This window comes from Oryctolagus cuniculus, chromosome 10 (genome assembly GCF_964237555.1).
Source record: "Oryctolagus cuniculus chromosome 10, mOryCun1.1, whole genome shotgun sequence".
Lineage (NCBI taxonomy): Eukaryota > Metazoa > Chordata > Mammalia > Lagomorpha > Leporidae > Oryctolagus > Oryctolagus cuniculus.
In genome coordinates this window covers 109,883,113-109,905,177 of record NC_091441.1, presented here as the reverse complement: position 1 = coordinate 109,905,177, position 22,065 = coordinate 109,883,113, and the positions used below count along the sequence as shown (strand labels likewise).

Below are 22,065 nucleotides of genomic sequence, written 5' to 3'. Positions count from 1 at the left end.
GGGTAGAAAGCCCCACGGGGCAGGGAGGAGGTGGTCTGGTCGTCCACAGGGCACGTGGACCATGCAGAATCCCGTGAAGCGTTCATTTAGGTGAGTCTGTGAGGGTGTCCAGAGCAGATCAGGGCATCCATCGGAAGGTCTGCTCCAATGTGGGTGGGCGCCTTGAGATTCTAGCCCTCAGGGGTTGTGGTCTCACAGGGTCGCAACATTAGGGATTATGCTCAAACCCACTGGACACTTTCCTTGTGACTTAACAAATTGTCTCATGATGCGCTCAAAACAAACTCCTGAAGTAAGGGACGTGTGTCTCAGAGCCGCAACGTCACCTGGCCCAAGCCACAGTCAGGCAGCACAGCTACGATCTGTGCACTCACCTGCTGGACCTCAAAGTCCCTGTGCAAGGCCCAATGCCGCCTGAGGTCCTGCCGCGGAGCAGAGGCCTGAATAGCCAGCTGCTTCCAAATCCCGCCCCTAACTTGTGCACAATGGGCATTAGCTCATCCACCTAACTGATACTCCCTCAGCGAGCATCTATTATAGATAAGTCCTGGCCTGGACAGTGGGGATGCAGAGATAAATAAGATATTGGATTGGCCTCTGGGTAAAACAAACAGTAAGCAGAAAAGATGCTTAAGTTGGATTTTGAAAAGTGAGCATAATCTGTAAGGGAAAAAGAGGGAGGACATTCTAGCCGGAAAACAGGATATGCAAAGATCAACAACTCAATAGATTCCTTGTCCTGAAACCAGGAACTAAGCGCAGAGTATTAGAATTGAAAACCCTGTCTTTAGAACTCATCTGGTCTAGGGAGGGCAAGTAGGCTTCACCTTGAATGTCAACCCCGTGTGGTTGATACCAGGCACTAGAGTGTGGTGCTGAGACAGGGTCTTGAGTTCACACACAGGTTCAGCAGAAGATTGCTGGGATCCATTTGTGATGTCTGCCGAGGGCACAGGATGGAGCGCAGGCAAGAAGCCAGTTTCCTCACCTCAACCACAGCAGCCCTGCAGAGGTGGCCCACTCTTCCTAACTCACAGAGCCAGCCCAGGCTTGGTCCTGAGAGGACACTGTCACCCAGCATCCTCTGATTGCTACTCCCACGTGCTACACAGACACTTACCTCTGCTGATGGACTCTCTGCCACACACCTGCATTCCCACTGTCACAAAGAAGCAGAATTCTGCCAGCACGGCAGTGAGAGGGAGGAAACGTCTGCAGAGGGCCTCCCAGGTGAGAAACACACGTGCATGTGCACACACACATTCATACTCGCACACTCCAGGGTGCTGTGCTGAAGTGTTAGGGAAACATTAGCAGGGAGGGCACACGCAGCACTGGCAGTCAGTCAGCCAGTAAGCAGCTTGAGCCCCTGTCCTGTATGTTCCTGAGACAACTAATTACCTCAGTTTGGTGGAACAGAGCAAGTGTGGACTCCTAGACTTGGGTTCAGATCCCACCCTGCTACTCCTTGGTGTGTGTCCTTGGGCAAGAAGGTGGATTATCACATCTGATCTTCCAAAGAACCCAACAGGAGTACGGAGCATCGCTGTCCCTGTTTTATGGTCTGGAAAACTGAGTCCAAGAGGTACCAGTTTGCTGTCACTTCTGCATCTGCAAATAGGGTAACACTTGCCACCTGAGGTTCTGTCATGAGCGTCTCACAAGGTAGTCACACATGGTGGTGCTCAGAAGACTTTAAAAAATACATTAACTGGGCCGGCGCCGCGGCTCACTGGGCTAATCCTCCGCCTGCGGTGCCAGCACCCCGGGTTCTAGTCCCAGTTGCTCCTCTTCCTGTCCAGCTCTCTGCTGTGGCCCGGGAGTGCAGTGGAGGAAGACTCAAGTCCTTGGGCCCTGCACCAGCATGGGAGACCAGGAGGAAGCACCTGGCTCCTGGCTTCAGATCAGCACGGTGCACCGGCCGCAGCGGCCATTGAGGGGTGAACCAATGGAAAAGAAAGACCTTTCTCTCTGTCTCTCTCTCTCTCACTGTCCACTCTGCCTGTCAGAAAAAAAAACCACATTAACTGGATTTTGATTTGTTAAATGAACTTGCAAAATGGATTTTGATTTGAGAAGATAACAATATGTTTAAAGCATATATTTTGGTAAATTTTGAATAGCTTCTTTTTAAAATGTTATGTAAGGTTATCTAAACAGGGAAGTGAGACATAGTAACATCTTCTGGATTCAGACTTCTTTGAATGTTATCTGGGCTAAAGAATGTTTAGAATGTCATTTTATTTGGGGTTGAAATAATTGACCATTGTTTAATAGGTAATCTGTGCTTAGTTCAATAAATAGACGCAAACCGAGGACACTCAAGTACTGGGAAGGAGTTACTCTCTCAGGTGGGCCCCCAACACCTCCCCACTGTTTGTTTAGTAAGCACCGCCTTCCAGGTGAGGGCGAAAGCACGCCATAGCAGCCCAGCTCCCGCAAGCTCCAAGTCGGCCGCGTCCACATTAATCAGACCTCTTTGGATCAAAGTCTTTGGAGCACAATGACTCAGTTTCAGGAAATAGTTAATAACCTTCTTCCTTCAACTCAATTGTTCTAACCTCTTTGAGGGCTGGATCTTTGTGGGGCCAGGGAGGACTGTACAAGTTTCCTGACAATGAGAAGCCAAGGCAGGCTCTGAATGAATCCCACGGGAAGAGGGCTGAAGGTTGTCATAAAAAATAGATGTGACACAATAAATGCAGGATGTTCCCTGGGGTCTTAATCTCTTCCCTCAGAAAATCTGAACAATTCTGCCTGCCGTGCTGCCGTGAGGGGCTGTGAGTGTGTATGTGTGTGTGTAGAAGTGGATACTTTGGATATCCATCTCTTTCCCAACAAAAGGATTCTTCCAAAACAAGAGTCTCCAAACTGTCAGCCTTGCCAACGACACGAGTTCTCTGAGATCCTGACACATGCAGGGCTAGGCTGAGGCCCCAGCAAAGCCTGGTGGTTGGAAGGGTGCCCCTTGCCTCTGGCACCTAATGCTGCTAAAATAAAGTGGTTGACCCTGCTTTAGCACCTGCCGTGCCCTCTACCCAGAATGGACCTCTTCTGCTTGGAACTCCCATCGTTCCTCAAAAGCTACGTCAGGACCCTGGCTTCCAGCTAAAATGGAGTAACTTGTGCAAGATCGATACTCTTCCCTGAAGGGGGTGGGGAGGATGAAGTTGAACCAAAAGAGTCTGTTCTAAGACATTTAAGGACCAAGGCACCTAGAACTTGAGGGTCATGAAGAGAAGGGAACTGCAGAGAGGAAAGTGTCTGTTCTCGGAGCTATTTCCTCAAAGTTTCTGCTCATTCTTGGTGCAGGAAGACAGGCTGAGCACCAGGCAGATCCAGCTACAAGGCAGAGAGCACAGCGGGGCTCCGGGCAACCCACGGGACCACAGAGGGGAAGTATTCCAACCTTTGCAGTTTGAGACCACTGAAGCAGCTAGACCCTGACAGATCAGGGTACTGGAGAGCAGGGAGCTACAGATTTGGGAGCCAATACTTGGTGCTCTTCTTCTCTGAAAACAATGTGTCAAATCATGGACTTCCCAAGGTAAGAAGCTAAGTTAACTACAAAGTCATGGAAAGGCAAAGTGGAATTTCCCTTAAGTCTCACAGAGCTGAGGAGGCAAAAATAATAGCTTGGAGCTCACTAGGAAAAAGGAGCCCCGGAAAGCCATATCCTAGGGACAGGGATGCATCAGGAGGCCACCGGGCTTTACAAAACTGCAAGCAAGCCTCCAGTCAGCTGAGTCCCTGATGGGAGTAAGGTGATCTGCAGCCATTCAGGCAGCCAGCAAGCAACAGGACAGAGCACCTCTGGGGGAAAATAGTATCTATGCCCCAGAGCCTCCGTGCCACCACTGTTCAACGTCTGACATCTAACCAAGAATTACAGGCATGGAGTGGGCATCCAGTAGCGGTGAGGACATCAGCATCCCACATCAGAACCCTGGATTAGCTTCCCAGGTCCAGTTCCTGACTGCGGCTTCCTGCCAATGCAGACCCTGAGAGGCAGCAGGGATGGTTCAAGTACTGGGGTTCCTGCCCCACAGGGAAAACCTGGACTGTGTTCCTGGCCCTGATCCCCTCCTAGTCCCAGCCATTGCAGATTTGGAAAGCAAACCCACAGATGGGATTTCTCTGTCTGCATGTTGGCCTATCTTTCTGCCTTTCCAATAAATTAAGGATTTTTTTTTTAAATCAACTACCAGACATACAAAGGAATGAGACCAAGAGAAATAGAGAAAAAAAGCAACAGATACAGACCTGAAGAGAACTCTGAATTAACTGCTCATGGGAAATATGTAACAAAAAGCAGAATATTTCAAGAGACTGAGACTTTTAAGAAAAAAAAAAGGAAAGAAAAAGGAACTTTTAGGATTGAAAAAAATGCAATAACTGAAATGGAGAATTCAATCAATAAGTTTAAGGCAAACTTGATACAATAAAGGAGGATCAGTGACGAGAAGGATCAAAGAATCAACTCAGCACACAGCACGAAGACTGTAGAATTGATGAGAACCAGAAAAGAAGGCACAAGAAATGAGGCAGTAATACCTGGAACTGAAACCCAGAGAAGAGCAAAGATAAAATAGGGGAGAGTATTATTTGAGGAGATAATGACTGAGAAATTTCTAAAATTGACAAAAGGATGTCAAACCCCAAGATATGAAACCCAAGAAAATACAGAGAAAGAAAATCTACCTAGGCACACCTTAGTAAAACTGCTAAAAAAACAAAACCAGAGAAAATCCTAAAAGCAGACAGAGAAAAAAGGAAAACACCTCAAAGGAGCAATAGCAAAATCAACAGCTGCTTTCTTGGGAGAAAAACAGATATCAAGTGAAAAATATAAATCTGCCTTCAGTGAGCTGCAAAGATGGGACTGCGTCAGCTTCACAAATGAGGGTAAAATAAAAGTATCTTCATACAATTAAAAACAGAGTTGTTGAACAGCAATGTTACATGAGAAGAAATACTAAAAGAAGTTCTACAGTCAGAAGGAAAGGAATCCCAGGGAGATACAGCCAAGTTGTACATCAGTAATGACTCAGAAAACTTGAACAGGAGTGACCAACTTAACCTACCTGACAAACGCAGAGCACCAGCTCCATCGACAGAATCTACATTCATTTTCAGTGCATGTGGAAGCTTTACCAAAATGAATCATTTACTGGGTCATAAATCAAGTTGAAAAAAAAGTGTTCAAAGACTTTAGAATATGTTCTCTAATCACAGCAGAATTAAACTAGAAGTCAATTATTTTAAAACGTTAAGTATAAAATTCCCACATGTTTAGAAATTAAGCAATATACTTTAAAATAATCTACAACAGAAAAAATGAAAATTAGAAAAATTTGAACTGAATTATAATGAAAACATACAAGAAAACTTCAAAAGTTGTGGGAAATATAATTAAAGGGTATGTTTTTATGTATTGTTTGAAAGAGAGAGAGAGAGAGAGAAGAAAAAAGGAGGAGGAGGAGGAGGAGAGAGATCTTCCATCCATGGGTTCATGCCCCAAGTGGCCACAAAGGCTGAGGCAGGGCCCAGATCAAAACCAGGAGCCTGGAATTCCATCTGGGTCTTCCACGCGGATGGCAGCTTGGGCCATCCTCTGCTGCTTTCCCAGGCGCATTAGCAGGGAGCTGGACTGGAAGCAGAGCAGCTGGTACTGACACAGAGTGCTGGGGTCGCATGCGGGCAGCTTAATTTACGGAGCTAAAGCACCAGCCTCAGATATGGTAATTGTGATGCAGGAAATTTTGAAATACAAACATAAGAAATATCTTTAAAAAGTTCATAAAAATGTGTACTATGAAAAATGAACAAATTTCAAATTTGCCACACCAAAATAACCTTTTAATTTTTCCACAGACTTTTTTGAAGTACATGTATATCAAAACATGTAGGGGGCCAGTCCTGTGTCACAGCAGATAAAGCTGCCCCTTGCAGCGCCAGCATCCCATATGGGCTCAGGTTCGAGTCCAGGCTGCTTCACTTACAATCCAGCTCTCTGCTATGGCCTAGGAAAGTAGTAAAAGATAGCCCAAGTCCTTGGGCCCCTGCACCCACGTGGGAGACCCAGAAGAAGCTCCTGGCTTTGGATTGGCGCAGCTCCGGCCATTGTGGCCACCTCCAGAGTGAACTAGTGGATGGAAGATTCTCCCTCCCCCCACCTCTCTGTAACTCTGCCTTTTCAAATAAAAAATAAATTTTGAAAAAGAAACCAAGTAGGATATAACTAAAGTTGTGTTTATAGAGAAATTTGTAGACTTAAATGAATACACTAGAAAAGAAATAAGGTAGGAAATAATAATTGACTTCTGTTAGCATAAAATTCACTCTAATAGGATACAAAGTCCAGCATGGTCTGGCTCCTGGTGACTTTGCAAAGCTCCATCTTCCTCTCCTTGCATTCATTACTCTCCAGGCATCCTACTTCTCTTAGCTCCTTAAACATCCTGGATTCTTGCCTCATGTAGTTGGCATGTACTGAGCCCGCCGGAGTCCGTTTACATGTTACTTCCTTGGTGGAGCCTTCTCCAGGGCCCAAGTCTAGGTTAGACTCCTGGACACGTACTCTTAAGTTCAAACTCTTTCTTTCATAGCACTCATTACCATCATCAACAAATACTGGGTAATTAATTCAAAAATACTGTTTATCATCCCCCCAGTCTCTTGCTGGCAAGGATGGGAGCTGTCTCGTTCATCGCGGTAGCCTTAGGATGTAGCACAGTGCCCAGTGAATAGTAGGTGCTTCCTGGATGCCTGTTTAATGAATGAAAGAATGAACGAAGGGGCATCTAGCTTATCACTTAAGAACTCATTCAGTTTATTCAAAGCTGTTAGCAGATACTCCACTATCGCAGAAGCAAACTCCTCAATATGCCATGCTGTCAGCTGCTGGCATTTGTTTCCATGGCATTTATGATGCAATTTACAACCATTTGTTAATCCACGAAATCTCCCGAAGAATCTTTCCCCTTGATATTCAAGATAAATAATTTCTAACGTTATACTGTTTCCTGTGTACTCCATTTGGGAAAAGACAAAGTATTTTGTAAACCCGACTTACTTACTAAATCTGTTCTACTTGATACCAGGCGAGGTGCTGCACAAGCGACTCCAGTGATTGCCACTATTAATAACAGTGTATTAGTCTGTGCGGGCTGCTGCAATAGAGGGATGCAGCCTGGGTGGCGTATGAATTGCAGACATTCTGTCTCAGAGCTCTGAGGCCAGGGAGCCCGAGATCAAGGCGCTGGCATGTCTGGTGTCCGGTGAGGTCTTGCTTCCTGGTTCATGGGTGGTGCCTGCTCTCTGCATCCTCACAGGTGAAGGGGCAGTGGAGCACTCTGGGTCCTTTTACAGGGACACTAATCCCATTCTCCAGGCTCCACCCCTCCTAACATGATTGCACTGGGGATTAGGCTTCAACATAAGAGTTTCGGAGGGGCACAAACAGCCCATAACAAACTGTGACAAGTGGGCACATCCCCCACTTCCTACATGGATCTGGCTTCATCACTACTCAGGGCTTACAGGGGGTATCCTGTTTTGCAGCTGAGAAAATCAAGGCACCCCGAGGTGAAGTGTCTTGCCAAGAGCACAGAAGCAGGAAGTGGCAGGGCCAAGGTCGAGCCTTGGTCTGACTCCAAAGCCCAGGCAGGTTCTCAGCACTCGGCCCTGCCCATCTCTCACTTAGAGAGGACTTTCAGGGGACAGCAATGGTGCAAAATCAAACAAGGTGTGTGTGTGTGTGCTGGGGGGACTGGTGTTGCCGCCGCATGCGACACCAGCAGTCCATACTGAAGCACGAATTTGAGTCCTGGCTGCTCTGCTTCTTACTCAGCCCCCAGCCGATGTGCCTTGGAGAAGCAGCAGATGATGGCTCGAGCACTTGGGTCCCTGCCACCCACATGGGAAAACCAGATGGAATTCCAGGCTCCAGGCTTTGGCCTGGCCCAGCACCGGCCACTGGAAACCATTTGGTGTGTGAACCAGAGAATGGGAAATCTCTCTCTGCCTTTCAAATAATAAATCTTTTAAAAAACAGAGGAGGAGAGACACAAAGGCAGAGCGTGGCCCCAGCGTGTTCGGAGCTGAGCTTGAACCCAAGCCTTGCCACATAACCAGCTGTGACTGTGGACGTCTCTCCCCGCCGGGCTCTTCCTCCCAAGATGGGAGTGAGGAGAGTAAGCGGCAGGCTGCAGCACGAGGGCCTGCAGAGGACCCACCACTCAGTCACGGGCTCAGCAAATGGCGGCAATCACTGTCAAGGGATGTTGTAAGCAAACAAAACCCCCTCTATTTCATGGGAATTAGAAATGCACTCACATCCACCTCCACCAGGCCTTCTGAGGACATGCGAGAGAGAAGAGCTATGACAGCGAAGTCAATTTCACTAAAGCAGGTGACAAAGCACCACGGTCACTGACAGTAAAGGCGTCTGATCATCGCCCCTCCCCGACACGCACAAGCTTCTTCCCCTTGGCAGGTGTTGCCCCACTCCAGGTGGAAGACGGGGCCGTGTGAAGGAGGGGCAGAAGCTGTGGGCCCCTGGTGGGACCCTTCAGTAACAACCCGCCCAGGTGTCTGCGTGCGGGGCGACAAACACACCTGCAGGGCGGCAGCAGCACCTGCATTCTGTGGGGTCCGTGTAGCATCCAGGCTCTGCGGGGTGCCAACACCTCCAGGGTTGCATCTTCCTTGTCTCTATGCATTCTCTGGAAAAGCCCCTCCCCCAAGGTTCCTAGCACCACTCTAGGACTTGACATTGCAAGACAATTGTTCACCCTTCCTCAAAGCCAAGTTCTGCCACCAGCTAGCAGTATCCCCCAGCTGCAGGTGTTGTGGGCTCACGAGTGAAATCAATGCAGCTGCTTCCTCTGTTCTGGACCTGCAGTGCCCTAACGGCACACGCCACCCTATTGCCTCCTGATGCCTCCCATGAGTCTCTACTGGGGTCACCGTCACAAGTATTTTGTCATGTCCTGGTTACTCAAAGCTCTCTCTGGCATTTTCTTCTCATGGTGCCAGATCTGGCGTTTGCTTAGATGGATCCACCTGGTGGATTATCCTGACTCACTCTCGGGAGGGAGTGGGGGGAGTTGGTGGGAGCCCCCTTGGCTAATTCACGAAGATCTTCCAGGGGCACACAGATCATCTCCACCCAAAGCATTCCCAAGGCCCAGCTCCCCTTTCCCAGGACTCTCCTCCTGACCTCGCGGGAGCTAAGCACAGCTGCACCTATAAGGGACACACCCCATGGAGCTTTTGGCATGGTGTCCTCCTCGGACAGCAAGGAGCATGGCAGACAGAGGGAAGAATGCGCACGCATAGAGCTGTGTCCTCTGGGCGAGCCATCAGTCTCTCGGGGCCTCAGCGCCTCTGGGAGTCAGGCGTAGGCCACTCTCAGCATTGCACACAAGGGGTGTGCCGCATGTACCAGGCACACAGGAGGCCCCTGAAACCCCTCCACAACCGGAGAGGAGGAGGCCCGCGCAGCACCCTGCCCCGACTCCCTCTGGGGCCTGATCGCCGGCTCCTCGCCTAACAAGGCCACGAAGCGCGCCCCTGCTCAGCAGACAGCGGGCGCGGAAAACGCCGGGAGTCCGCTTCAGCCCCACTCCAATCTGCCAAGGAGCTCGGGAAGCACTGAGTGCTAATTTGGCCAATTACAGATGACCAATGGCTACCTCAGATCCAGGTGAGAGAGCTGAGGAACAGATGGTTGTCTGTGTTATTAGAGAAATTTGAAATTAGGCAGGTGGTGTCAGGTTTCAAGCCACATGTGGGAATTTTTACAAACGCGGGCCAAGTTCACGGAGAAGAACGAGCAAATTCTTACTTTATCGTGCCCTCTGCTTTCGAAGCCGCCTCATGGAATTGCTGTGAAGACAGTTTATACATCTCCGCGTTCTACAAAGAGGGAAACAGAATTGGTTACCAAGGATTGAAATTTCCCTCTGGCTCCCTCACGGGATGCAACCACATTAGAAATTGACAGATGCTAATTTCTTGACCAGCATCAAAGCAGGCTGGTGATTAATCCACAGCTTGGGTTCCAGCTCCCACCATGGACCGACTGCTGCTACAGAATCCTAGAATAGCAAGGCTGGAAGAACACTAAGCAATCCTCAAGTTCAGGGGCTGGCAAACACAGTCCATGAGCAAGATCTGCTCTGTAACTAAAGTCTTCTGGAACCTGGCCGTGCTCACTTCTATCTGTGTTGTTACCTAACTGTGACGATGGCAGTTAGGTAGACGTGGCACAGACTGTATGGGCTACAAAGTCTAAAATATGCATTATCTTTGAATTAAAAACTTGCTGAGAATTCATTCTGGTACAAACCCCACTTCATACATGAACTTGCTGCCCACAGAGGTGAAGGGACGTGCCCAAGTGTCACAGCAAGGGGCAATACCAGGATTCCAACACAACCTGCTGCCCAGTGCAACCACCCTGTCCGTCACACAGCAAAGTGCCACAGGGAGCTTCCAAAGGCATGCACTTGATTCTTCCTATTTTGTGAACACCTGCAGAGTGGGGCTGACAGGGAAAGAGAGCCCTGATGTGAGAACAGGAGAGCTGGATTCAAACCTCGGCGCTACCCCTGCATCACTCTGGGTAACTCGTGTAACCCTTTGTGCCCCAGAGGCTCAGGCCCAGCCCTCTCCTCTCCCTGCAAAGTCGCAGTGTCTTCACCAGCTTCTGGAGGAGACGGATACGGACACACCTGCCTGCTGCCCCCTGTTGCACTCCAGCTGGGAGGACCGCAAGGCCCACAAATGGCTAGGCAGCGAGGTGGCAGGGAGCTGAGCCTTGGAGCTCACCCTTGCAGGAAGCAGCCCAAGACAGGGTCAGGCCAAGGGTCCCTGTGCAACGCAGGTCTGGCCTCTCCAGTGAAGGTGAGGAATCGTGTAGTTTGCCTGAGGCTAGGTCCTTCGCAGACCCAACCATATTGTTCCTCAAAGCCCCACACAGGAGGGCTGATTATCCCTGTTTTACAGATGAGCACAGGAAAGCTTCCGGCCTCAGTGCCTGCCGTGCCAGCATGGCTCAGCTAGTCCCTGCAGCAAGCCTGCGAGGCGGGGAAGGGATTGTGAGGCCATACAGCTGCCTTCCCTTGCATATCATCAGGCTCAAGCCTGGATTTCTCTCCATCCGCTCTGCACACAGAGAGCTTGGCCAGACCCGAACAAGAGGAGCACACCAAGCCTCAGACAAGAAGTGACAAGCACTCAGAAGCAGAGCCGCACAGGGAACACGTGTCACGGGTGCTCTGGAGCCCCACCCGCCCTCAGGAGGGAAAGGAACTAAGTGTGGGAATCTCCCCTCGGGAAACACAGGGCACCTAAGTCAGGTCTGGGCTGGAACCGGGCCCCACCCCAAACCGAGGATGTTGCCATGGCACTGGAGCCCCAGGGAAGGGCCAACTGGGAGACATCTGTGGAAGGGGCAGCCCCTGAGGGACAGCACCTGGGGCACATGATGAGGAAGCCCTGCAGGTGCAGGGATTCTGCTCTGGGCTGGGCCGGGAGACCAGGGAGGCCTGGAATCCATGCCTGTGCCTTGCACTCTCTTCTGCTGCCAGTGAGCCTGGGCAATCACCTCACCTGTCCTCGCTCAAGACAAACCATGGCTCCCGCAACAGCTCTAAGTGAGGAACACCAGCTGGGACGTGCCACTGCTCCCAGCACTCAGCAGGCAGGAGGCAAACAGGGGTTTTCCTGCCGCCCCACAGCCAGGCCTGCCCTGACAGCTGCTGGTCTGCACTGACTCCAGGATGCCCGACACAGGCTCCAGTTTCCTCTCTGGAACCCTCACGTTCAAACCAGGAGATCAGGACCTTCCCTCACATGGTTCACTGCTCACCAGCATCAACTGTCCTGGACAAGGGGCTCAGGGACACGGAGACTAACCAAGCCCAGCCTCCCCTCCTCCATGCGGGTGACCCTGGGGGACACCCCTGACAGGGATCTCTCTGGCTTTGCTGAGCCTCCCACTCACGGGCCTTTCACCAGGAAATAGCAGGGACCACACACTCACATTTGCATTTTCACTTTGGCACATGCTGGCTGTGGTCTTTGGGTATGGCCTATGCTTGAGCTAAGCCCTACTGCCTTTTTAAAATATTTATTCATTTATTTTGATAATGGAGAAAGAAGCAGAGACAGAGGGATCTTCCATCTGCTGGCTCAGTCCTCTGACAACCACAATGGCCAGGGTTGGGCCAGGCCAAAGCCAGGAGTTTCATCCAGGACTCCCACATGGGTGGCAGGGGCCAGACATTTGGGCCATCTTCCGCTGCTTTTCCCAGGCCATTAGCAGGGAGCTGGATCAGAAGTGGAGCAGCCAGGACATGAATCAGCATCCATACAGGATGCTGGCATTGCAGGTGCTAGCTTTACCTATGCTACAGTGCCAGTCTCCTTATCGTCTTTATTCCAAGACAGGGCATCACCTACCAATGGCCACTATGATTGTATCACTGAGATTTCTGAAGCTAAAATATGCCTTATCCTAAGCTCCCCACACTATTCTTGTCTGTTTCCTTTCCCATAAGACAACCACATGGCACACACCTGTCCTTTGGGCCAAACTTCTCTCTTCCTGTAGCTGTGCCCACAGGGCTCCTCAGTGCCTTCTAGCTATAACCACCTGCTGATGTCCTTCAAAGGGAGACTCCATGGCCCAGACGGGCCAGCATGCTGCTGGTTGCAAGGAGCCTTTGCTCTGGATCCTGCACCACCAAACACAGCCTGACCCCGGGTGAACTTGGTGAGCAATTGAGGTAGAGTTGGGCTCAGAACAAAGATGTGGTCAACTAGATTTGTCACAGGAAGTACCCACAGGCCAAGCAGTGGTTGAGATTACCCCACTGTAGCTTCCTCTATTGTTTCTCGAAATGACTCAGTGAAGTTCTGGGCCCATCCTGATCGCCCACCCTCTGTGTCATCTGCCTGAGCAGACCCTCTAGGACAGATGTCGTCACGACCACTGCTCCCTCGGCACATGAAGGTTACTACAACCTGGTCCCAGGCTACAATCTGGGCGTGCCAAGCCCGCTTCCTGGGTTCACAAGCCCTCTCAACCACCAGGCCTTGCTGAAGCTGCTGGAGCAGAACCAGAGCTCCTCCCCCTTCAGGGAAGAGGGCACTCTGAGGACTCCTCAATGAAACCATCACCAAGGGGCTTCTAGAAGGATCAGGCACCACCAACATTCACACTGAGAACTCAGGAAGTGTCAGGGGATGCCAAGATCAACGCAGCCTGCTCTGTGGCCTCATGGAGCACTCTGATGACATGATGTCACGGTGACATGGACACCCAGCAGTCGTCAGTGTTTGGAACACCTAAAGACAGGCTGGCAGGAGCTGTGGTCAGATTGACTTCTTGGTAGCTGATACCTGTACCAAGGCCTAACATTTTTCTTTAACATGACACAATATCCTCGAAAAATTAATACTTAGGTATTTTCTTTTAAAGCAGAGAAAGGACAGAGGACATTTGGAGAACGTCTGGGCCTGGCCCTCCCCCTCCTCCTCTGTGTGGGCCTGTTAGCGTGGGTGTGAGCTCACATGCATGCCCCCTACTTCCCGCCCCTCAGCAGACACAATGTCCTGCGCTTCATTGCTGCACACACTCCTCAGACACCTCCTCTGTTTTCCCACTCAGCAGTGTACAGATGAACACCCTGTGACTCACTCACACAGTTCTTTACCAACGCAGACTGGGCTGTTCTCAGTCTTGTGCTATGATAAACAATGCTGAGAGGAACATCTTAGCATCCCGAACCTTGTACATGGGTGAGTACATCTGTAGAGAACATTCTGGAAGTGAAGTTTTTGGATCAAAGGCTGTAACAATTTTAATGACTTTCAAAAGATGACCAGAATGAGTCTAATGAGGGGCAGGCCTTGTGAAGGGAGGCAGCAGCAGGTGGCAGTCCGAGGGGCAGAGACGGCTGCGTAAAAGAGCCACAGTGGCTGCTGCAGTGGAAGCTCAGGGACAGGGGCACAGGGAGGGGCAGTGGGCTGCAGAGGCCCCAGCTGCGGCTCAAAGCCTAGACCTTCATTTTTAACCAAGGGAATGGCAAGGTAGATTTATGGTTTATTTACTTATTTATTTGCAAGTTATATGGGCAGAAGCACAGAGACAGAGCTCCCATCCACTAGTTCCTTCCCCAAATGCCTCCAACAGCTGGGCCACCCCAAAGCCAGAAGCTCGAAACTCCATCCAGGACTCTCGCATGGGTATAAGGAACACAACCCTGCTTACTTGAGAGATCACTGCTGGCTTCCAGGGTCCGCGCTGGCAGGAAGGTGGAGTGAGGTATGGGGTCAGAGATCCAAGCCAGGTTCTGGACATGAGATGGAGGTGTCCCAGGTACACAGAAATGGGACAAAGGGGCCCTACCTAACCAGAACCTTATCAAGTCTAAAAACCTGCCCTAGACTTATGTTTTAAAAAGAACATTCTGGAAGCTGTGTGGACAATGGAGTCCAGTTCTCCCCAGCTAGGCCATTAGTACTGGAACCCTACACCTTGGTGCCTGGGGAGGCGTGGTCTTGCACCCATGGAGGAGCCAGGTTACCCATCTCTACGTTGCTGGGAAGTCTTTCTGAGGCCAACTGTACTGAATCCGCACACATTAATTAGCACCCAATGATCGTGAGTTATATTTCTGGGTGATTTTCCTTCCTATTAGAGGCTTCGGCTTCCCAATTCTGAAAAGTCTCTTTCTATGCCCTATAAACAGCTGTCCCTCCCCCACCTCCTCCAGCTGCTCCGCATCTGAAAGCAGAAGACCTGATCTCCATTAATTAAATCTGCCATTAAAAATTAAATAACGTGAGTAAGAAGGTGTGAGTGTTATCTCTATGGGTTTCAAAAGTCACAGTGTTTCTTCAATTACTTCCCGAGCAGTTTTCATATTTCATACCGTCTGATTTCTCCAAGGGCCTGGATTTGCGAGATCAAAAGAGAGTGTGAGGGTGAGGGAAGACGGTGAGGAGGCTGGGAGGAGAGGACGGCGAAACGTGCTGCGGGCAGCTGCTCCCTCTCAGGGCCGCGATCTGGGATGCAGAGTGGATGGGGGGCCCCGGGGAACTGAGGGCTGTGGAGCGAGGCGGGGCCCACACCCCCAGGTATGTGCAGCCCCTGGTGTAGACAAGAGGGTTTAATCCAGAGGCCTGGAGGACAGCACCTTTGGGGCCGGAGCCCTGAAAGACAGCCGAGTAAAGGGCCCTCGTTAGCAGTCTCCATGTGAACAGGCCTGATCTGTGCCACAGGGGATAGAGAGTCTAAGAGGGACTGATGTCTAACAGAGAAGACAGACTGAAGTCCAAGGAGCACCCTCGAACAATGGAGAGGAACGCAGGGCAGAGGGGAGGCGTGCAGGATGCAGCTTTGATCTGTCTGCGCTTGGAGTGGGACCTGCCCCACACCCCGCCCCAGGGTGTAAGCAGGGGCAAGGGTTGAGACCTGTGTGTGTGTCCTCGGTTGCGAGAATAATGACAGACCCTCCTCTGCACAGTTCTGTGGGGACGAATGAGATAAGGTGTGTGAAACGCTTAGAGCAGCGCCTGACGCAGAGTAAACACTCAGCACATGTTTGAAGAACTTAACAAACATCGGCTCCGATGCGTATTAACCAACAAGGTATTCTATGGATTTGGAAGGGATCTGAGGGCACTGGGAGAGTGAAGGCAGGCCCCTAGGGGATGTGAATTCCACAGAGGTGGGGCTTCTGCCCTCTTTTGTTCACTTATCTGTCCCCAGAGCCTGTAAGAGCACATGGCACCGAGCAGGCCTTCAATGGAAAGTTGTTTGAGTAAATGGAAGTGGAGGTACGAGCCACTAGAGAAGTTCCAGAGAGGATGATTGGGATGTAGCCATTTGCGTAATCAATGGAGAAAGTTTGCTGGGCTCCTGCCCGGGCCAGGCCCTACACACGGGAAGCTGGGTAGAATCGAGCTGGAGCAGCCCGGGGTGTGCCAGGGCAGAGACTGACGACAGGACTCAAAGAGGCTGCAGGGATTCAGTGAGTCAGCAACCGGGAGCCTTTTACTACCTGCTTCAGGAAGACGTGGGAACACAGCCAGGACACGGACTGCTCGGTGCCCTGCGGGAGCGTGTTTGGAACAGGAAGCCGACAAGGAAACATCCACTCATGGGGTTCAACTGCCCTCCCCGGCCAGACTTCCCGGCAGGCCGACTCCTGGAATGCTGGAGCAACCTTTCCCCTATAACTGCCGAACAGACTGAGGTTCTCATGCGGGGAGTCACGACTTCAAACAACAGAGCAGAACTCAAAGCTAGGCCTCTCAGTTTCCACCCGACGCCGGCCCTTAGCTCCCTCAGAACTGCAGCTGTGTGGACAGGGCACGGTACGGATGCAGGGCTGCATGCGGGCAAATGGATTCCTGGGGCAGGGGAGAGTCCCAGCAACATGAGTGCAGGCTGGAGGGGGGCCAAGGCTGAGGGATCAAGCAAATCCCAGAAATCTGAGCGGAACAGATTGAAGACAGGAGACCCTCGTGCCAGGGTGCTGTCAGCGTGCCCCAGTGCTGGTCACTGGGAGACTTGGAACTCACCAGCCTAATTATCAAAGCTTGTCAAAGCTCACAGGAACACTGGATTGTAAGGGAAGTGGAGAAAATGACCATATTCAGGCTTTGGAGAGTCTCTGATGTGAAAACAGTAAAAACACAAATGAGAAAGGAACGTTAAGTCTTCAAAAGGTCCAAGTCATGAGTACAAAGAAAGAGAGCTCAGGACGCCTAGTCAGCGGCACGGCCAACAGGTGAACGAAAAGTGTGATTCTGTTAAGTGGCAACGCGGCTGGTTCTTGGCAAACGTGGGCAACTCGCCAGTTACGTTCTACTCCACTGCAGCCCTAAGACAGGGACCCCTTTTTCCTGTCTTGCTCTTCAGTTACCCAAAAATAGGGTGCAAAGACTAAAGTCACCAGGGACCCCCTGTCCCCCAGGATGACTCCCTCCCCCAAGTCACGTGGCACCTGACGCCTGCTTTTCTCCTCCCCTCTCCCCCACATTCTGCTTTCCTGCGTTCAGCTCCTGCTCTGAGAGACCTCCTGATCTCAGCCCCTTCCTAGTCCTCTGTGCAGCCCTTTGATGCGGTGGTTAAGGTGCACCTCCTACTGCAGCACCTGGGTTCAGGTTCCAGCCCCACTTCTAATTCCAGCATCCTGTTAACGTGCATTCCAGGAGGCCGCAGGCGATGAGTCAAATGCTCGGGTCCACGCCAGGGTGCAGACCCAGTCTCCTGGCTTCAGGCTGGCCCAGGCCCAATGTTGCAAGCGTTTGTGGAATAAGCCAGATGATGGAAGATTCATTCTCTCTCTCTTTTTGAAATACATTGAAAAATTTGTTTCAAAAAGATAATTTTGCTTCTTTTTGAATAGTATGAGCCCTACCTTGGACCCCTCCCTGCTCAGACCTGAAATTCTCGCTCCCCGCCCCCCAGGGCACTGGTACAACTGCCACCCAAACCTCCAACATGCAGACTACGCAGATATCCTGCCTTCTCTGGGGGCTTCTGGTGTAGGAGCTGACAGAGACAGTCCAGGATCTGCCCTCAGCAGACCCCAGGGCAGCCAGGAGCAAACTCAGGCTCCCGGCTCAGCTTAGTCATCCATGCCGCTTAGAATCTTGCAGCTCAAGGCTGGCTTCCTTGTCCACCCTCTCTGTGAGCTATCCCATTCCTTACCTGTTGCCTGTCTGGAATTCTGACTGCCGACAGGTGGCCGTGTCCTGCTTGAGAGACAACAGAGGCCTCCACTGGGCATGCACACTCACAGTGGTTTTCTCCAGTACCACCTGTGCCTCTGCCTACACCCATGACCCTTACACCCCTGGGAAGGGATGCCCACCATCCACCTGGGCTCCAGAATCCACCTGTGCTGTAAGAGGGACGAGGACTCCCTCTCCCGGCTGTGTGTCTTCACTGGCCCAGTGGGAAAAGCCTTTAGGGGCGCTCTGAGGATGCAATACATAACGGCCACGAGCATGCTGAGATGCTGCCGGGCACAGCACTGTTCACTGGGCTCTTTCCTTCAGTCCACAAGTGTCTCCTGAGTGCTTGTGATCTACCAAGCCCTATTACACAAGCAGCGACCGAGGCGGTAAGCACGTGAAGCCCCTGCCTTCGCAGGGCTAACAGTCTGGACAGGAAAAAGCAAGATAATGGCCACCCCCTTTTTTTTCTTCTTTTTTTGACAGGCAGAGTGGACAGTGAGAGAGAGACAGACAGAAAGGTCTTCCTTTTCCGTTGGTTCACCCTCCAATAGCTGCTGCGGCCGGCGCGCTGTGGCTGGCGCACCGTGCTGATCCGAAGCCAGGAGCCAGGTGCTTCCTCCTGGTCTCCCATGGGGTGCAGGGCCCAAGCACTTGGGCCATCCTCCACTGCACTCCTAGGCCACAGCAGAGAGCTGGACTGGAAGAGGAGTAACCGGGACAAGAATCTGGCGCCCCGACCGGGACTAGAACCGGGTGTGCCGGCGCCGCAGGCGGAGGATTATCCTAGTGAGCCGCAGCGCCGGCCGAGAACGACCATCTGACTCAGAAATCAGTGCCGTGAAGGAACACGGCAGCTCAAGGAGATAAAGAGCTACAAGACTGTATGTCACGGGGGCTGTATTTTAAGTACATCACCGGGGGAGGCCACTCTGCTGGGGTGACACTGGGCAGAGACCTGACCGTGAGGAAGAGAACAAAGTGAAGACTGGGGTAGGGCCAGAGGTGGAGCTGGCAACATGAGGACACGTGGCAGCTGTCCAAGGAGGAAACAGACACCGTCCCTGACTGCACCCAGCATAGCCTGTTCCAGGCATGGTAGGAAGCTACCAGGGGTCCGAGCGGGCAAAGACATCATCTGGTTTCCATCGTGGAAGGGTCGCTGGCTGCTGTGTAAGAGTCTACCGGGAGGAGGGAGCAGATGCCATCTGGCCATGTGGAGGCTACGACATCACCTAGGTGACAGATGGCCAGGTCACTTACTGGACTCCTATGGAGGAGAACCACACCAATACCTCATTCTTGGGCCTACAGAGGGAGAGCTGTGTAGGAGGCAATGGGCAGCAGAGCCATGAAGGCTGCCGGGGACGTGAGTGAGGGGCTCACGCATCTCAGACACACGATTCACAGCTTCTCAGTCTTAGCTGAATGTGGAAACCACCGCTGGCCCCCACTGACCGTGCTCCATCAAGGACTGGATCCCAGTCCCAGTTCCTCATTCCCTCTGCCAGATACTCTCTTTCTAGAACTCCCCTTCTCTTACAAGCCCTCATCTTCTGGTCCTCTCATTATGTCTCTGCTTCTTGCAGTTCCCGTGCTGGTGAATAAAATCACTGCTCATCCAATTCCTGGACAGTTACCTGTCAATTATCATTGCTTCCTGCCCCGCGGGCCCCCATATCAAACCGGCAACCAAATGTGGAGAACTCTGCCTCCTGCTCGTCTCCTGACTCCTTCCCTTTCTCCCTACCATCACTACTCTCACTCTGTCAATCTTCATTATCGCACTGGGGGGTGATTTCAGAGACACACCTCACACATATCCCATCATGGTCCCCTTGCTGCTACTTCTTTGGTTTATCTTCCACACTGCTGTCAGAACAATCCTTAAACACAGCTCTCAGCTGAAAACTTTCAAAGTTCCATTGCCTGCAGAGCAGCACTCAAGACGCTCCCTTTCAACTCTGGCCCTTCTAGTAACTGACCTTGGACTGTCCCTGGAGGCTCTGCATTTACCTGCCAATGCCTTGCCATTTTCCAGGCTTCCATAATGTCTTATTTATGTTTTTAAAGATTTATTTATTTATTAGAAAGTCAAAGTTACAGAGAGAGAGAGAAGGAGAGGCAGAGAGAGAGAGAGGTCTTCCATCCACTGGGTCACTCCCCAAATGACTGAAATGGCTGGAGCTGGGCTGATCCGAAGCCAGGAGCCAGGGGCTTCCCCTGGGTCTCCCATGCGGGTGCAGGGGCCAAAGGACTCGGGCCATTTTCCACTGCTTTTCCAGGCCACAGCAGAGAGCTGGATGGGAAGTGGAGCAGCTGGGACTTGAACCGGTGCCCATATGGGATTCTGGCACTGAAGGTGGCAGCTTTACTCGCTACATCACAGTGCCAGCTCCCATAATATTTTATTTTTTAATGTGTATTTATTTCCTCTGTGTATTACAGAGAGAGAGAGAGAAGAGAGACAGAGAGATTGATCGTCCATCTATTGGTTCACTCCCTAAATGGATGCAACAACCAGGACTGGGCCAAAGTCAGGAGCCTGAAACTCTATCTGGACCAAGCACATGAGTGGCATGGGCCTGAGTACTTGACTATCTGCGGCTGCTTTCCCAGGTGGCTTAGTAGGGAGCTGGGTCAGAAGTGCAGTAGCTGGGATCCAGGCTGGTGCTCAACTGGGCTGCTGGCACTTTCAGGCAGTTTAACCTGAGCACCACAACACCAGCCTCTCCTGAACGTCTTAGATATGGCTTCTCTGCTCATTCTCCCTGCTCACCTGAGAAAATCCTATTTGTGCTCTGAAGAGCCCACAGCAACATCCTGTCTACTAGACAGCGTCACTCCTCTTCCAGGAAGCGCTCCTCGGGCCCCTCCTGGCACTCTGGACTGGGACACACTTTGGGCAGCAGTGCCACAGTCATCTGTGATCATATGCTCATACGCCTGTACCCCCGGCTTAGACTGGGAACTGTGGTGCTCGGGGTCAGTTGTATGCCTGCCTCAGGAGAGCCTGGGCAAATCCTAGACTTGATTGACACACACACTTGAAGAATGAATTCAGGCTCTGTGACTCCACTCACTCCAGGTCTGACACATTTTTGGACTGGCCTAAGGTGGTCTGTATTCCTTCCCTGGTGTGTCACCACCCTTGATCCAGCCTCCTTGAATCTGCAGGAGCAGCCTCAAACACACCTGGTCACGTCCTGCTCAGCTCACGCCCTTCCCCCCAGCCTCCCAGGGCATCCCATCCTTCCGGTTCCAGGCTCCCCTTATCCACAAGACAGCTAGTTTAGGTCCTATTTATGTGTTTTAAACAATTTTTGTTTATTTTCATTTTACTTGAAAGGCAGAGAGACGGGGGGAGAAGGGAGGGGGAAGAGGGATGGGGAGAGTGAGAGAGAGCCCTCCCATCCGCTGGTTCACTTCCCAAATGCCCACTACAGCCAAGGCCGGGCCAGGCTGAAGCCAGGAACCAGGAACTCCATCTAGGTCTCCTATGTACTTGAGCCATCATCCCAGGATGCATTAGTAGGAAGCTGGATCAGAAGCAGAGGAGCCAGAACTTGAACCAGGTACCCCAATATAGGACGTAGCTGCCCAAAGCAGCATCTTAACTGGTGTGCCAAACACTCAGTCCTGTCTGTCCTATTTCTTAACACACCTGTTGGCTGCTATCTAAACCTTACTAAGGTGTGAACTGTTAATTAAGGTGTTAGAGACAGTGGCCTTAGGTGTGACCCTCCTAGAAGTGTTTGCATTTGTGAAAAGGCAGAGATGAGAGACCCCTCTGGGCCACTCTCTCTGTCGTGGTGGCATGATGAAGAGTGTCAGGCTTGGGGCTGAGTGTTTTGAACCACACCCCTTTGGGATTGTGGCTGGGTCTCCTAGCAATTCTGTCACTTCTGAGTTGTGTCTATGGCAGGGATCTACTATTCTCTCCTTATAGAGAAATGAAAAAAAGAGAATCTTGGGGGCATATCTGCATACATACATACGTGTATGTGTGTGCGCGCCCAAACATACTTTGCATATAGCAGAAGCAAGAGATAAGTCAAAGCTGTGTTAATTAGTTAACAGCCACAGTTAACAATTTTGATTTACACTGAATACTGAACATACACCATCAAGTCTTTGGGAGAGTGCTGACTTTCACCCTAAAGCTACTTCTCCTTGTGTCTGAGACATGTGCCTGGGTAATAAAGGGCCTTGGGGCCAGCACTGGAGTGTAGCAGGTTAAATTGCCACCCGCAACACAGGCATCCTATGTGAGTGCTGGTTCGTGTCCTAGCTGCTCCACTT

General features: G+C 51.2%; 1 protein-coding gene across 4 annotated transcripts in view; it reads right to left on the bottom strand.

The window, feature by feature from the left end:
- The window catches only part of CHCHD6 (coiled-coil-helix-coiled-coil-helix domain containing 6), a 250,654-nt gene that overhangs the window by 36,812 nt on the left and 191,777 nt on the right, over positions 1 to 22,065 (bottom strand). For 3 of the 4 annotated variants that reach the window (XM_051852609.2, XM_008260313.4, XM_002713078.5), the window contains one exon: positions 9,851 to 9,921. The exons of the other annotated variant lie outside the window; for it this stretch is intronic. In XM_051852609.2, coding sequence (XP_051708569.1) covers positions 9,851 to 9,921 — 71 coding nt within the window. The remainder of the gene's footprint in view (positions 1 to 9,850; positions 9,922 to 22,065) is intronic. 4 annotated transcript variants of the gene reach the window in all.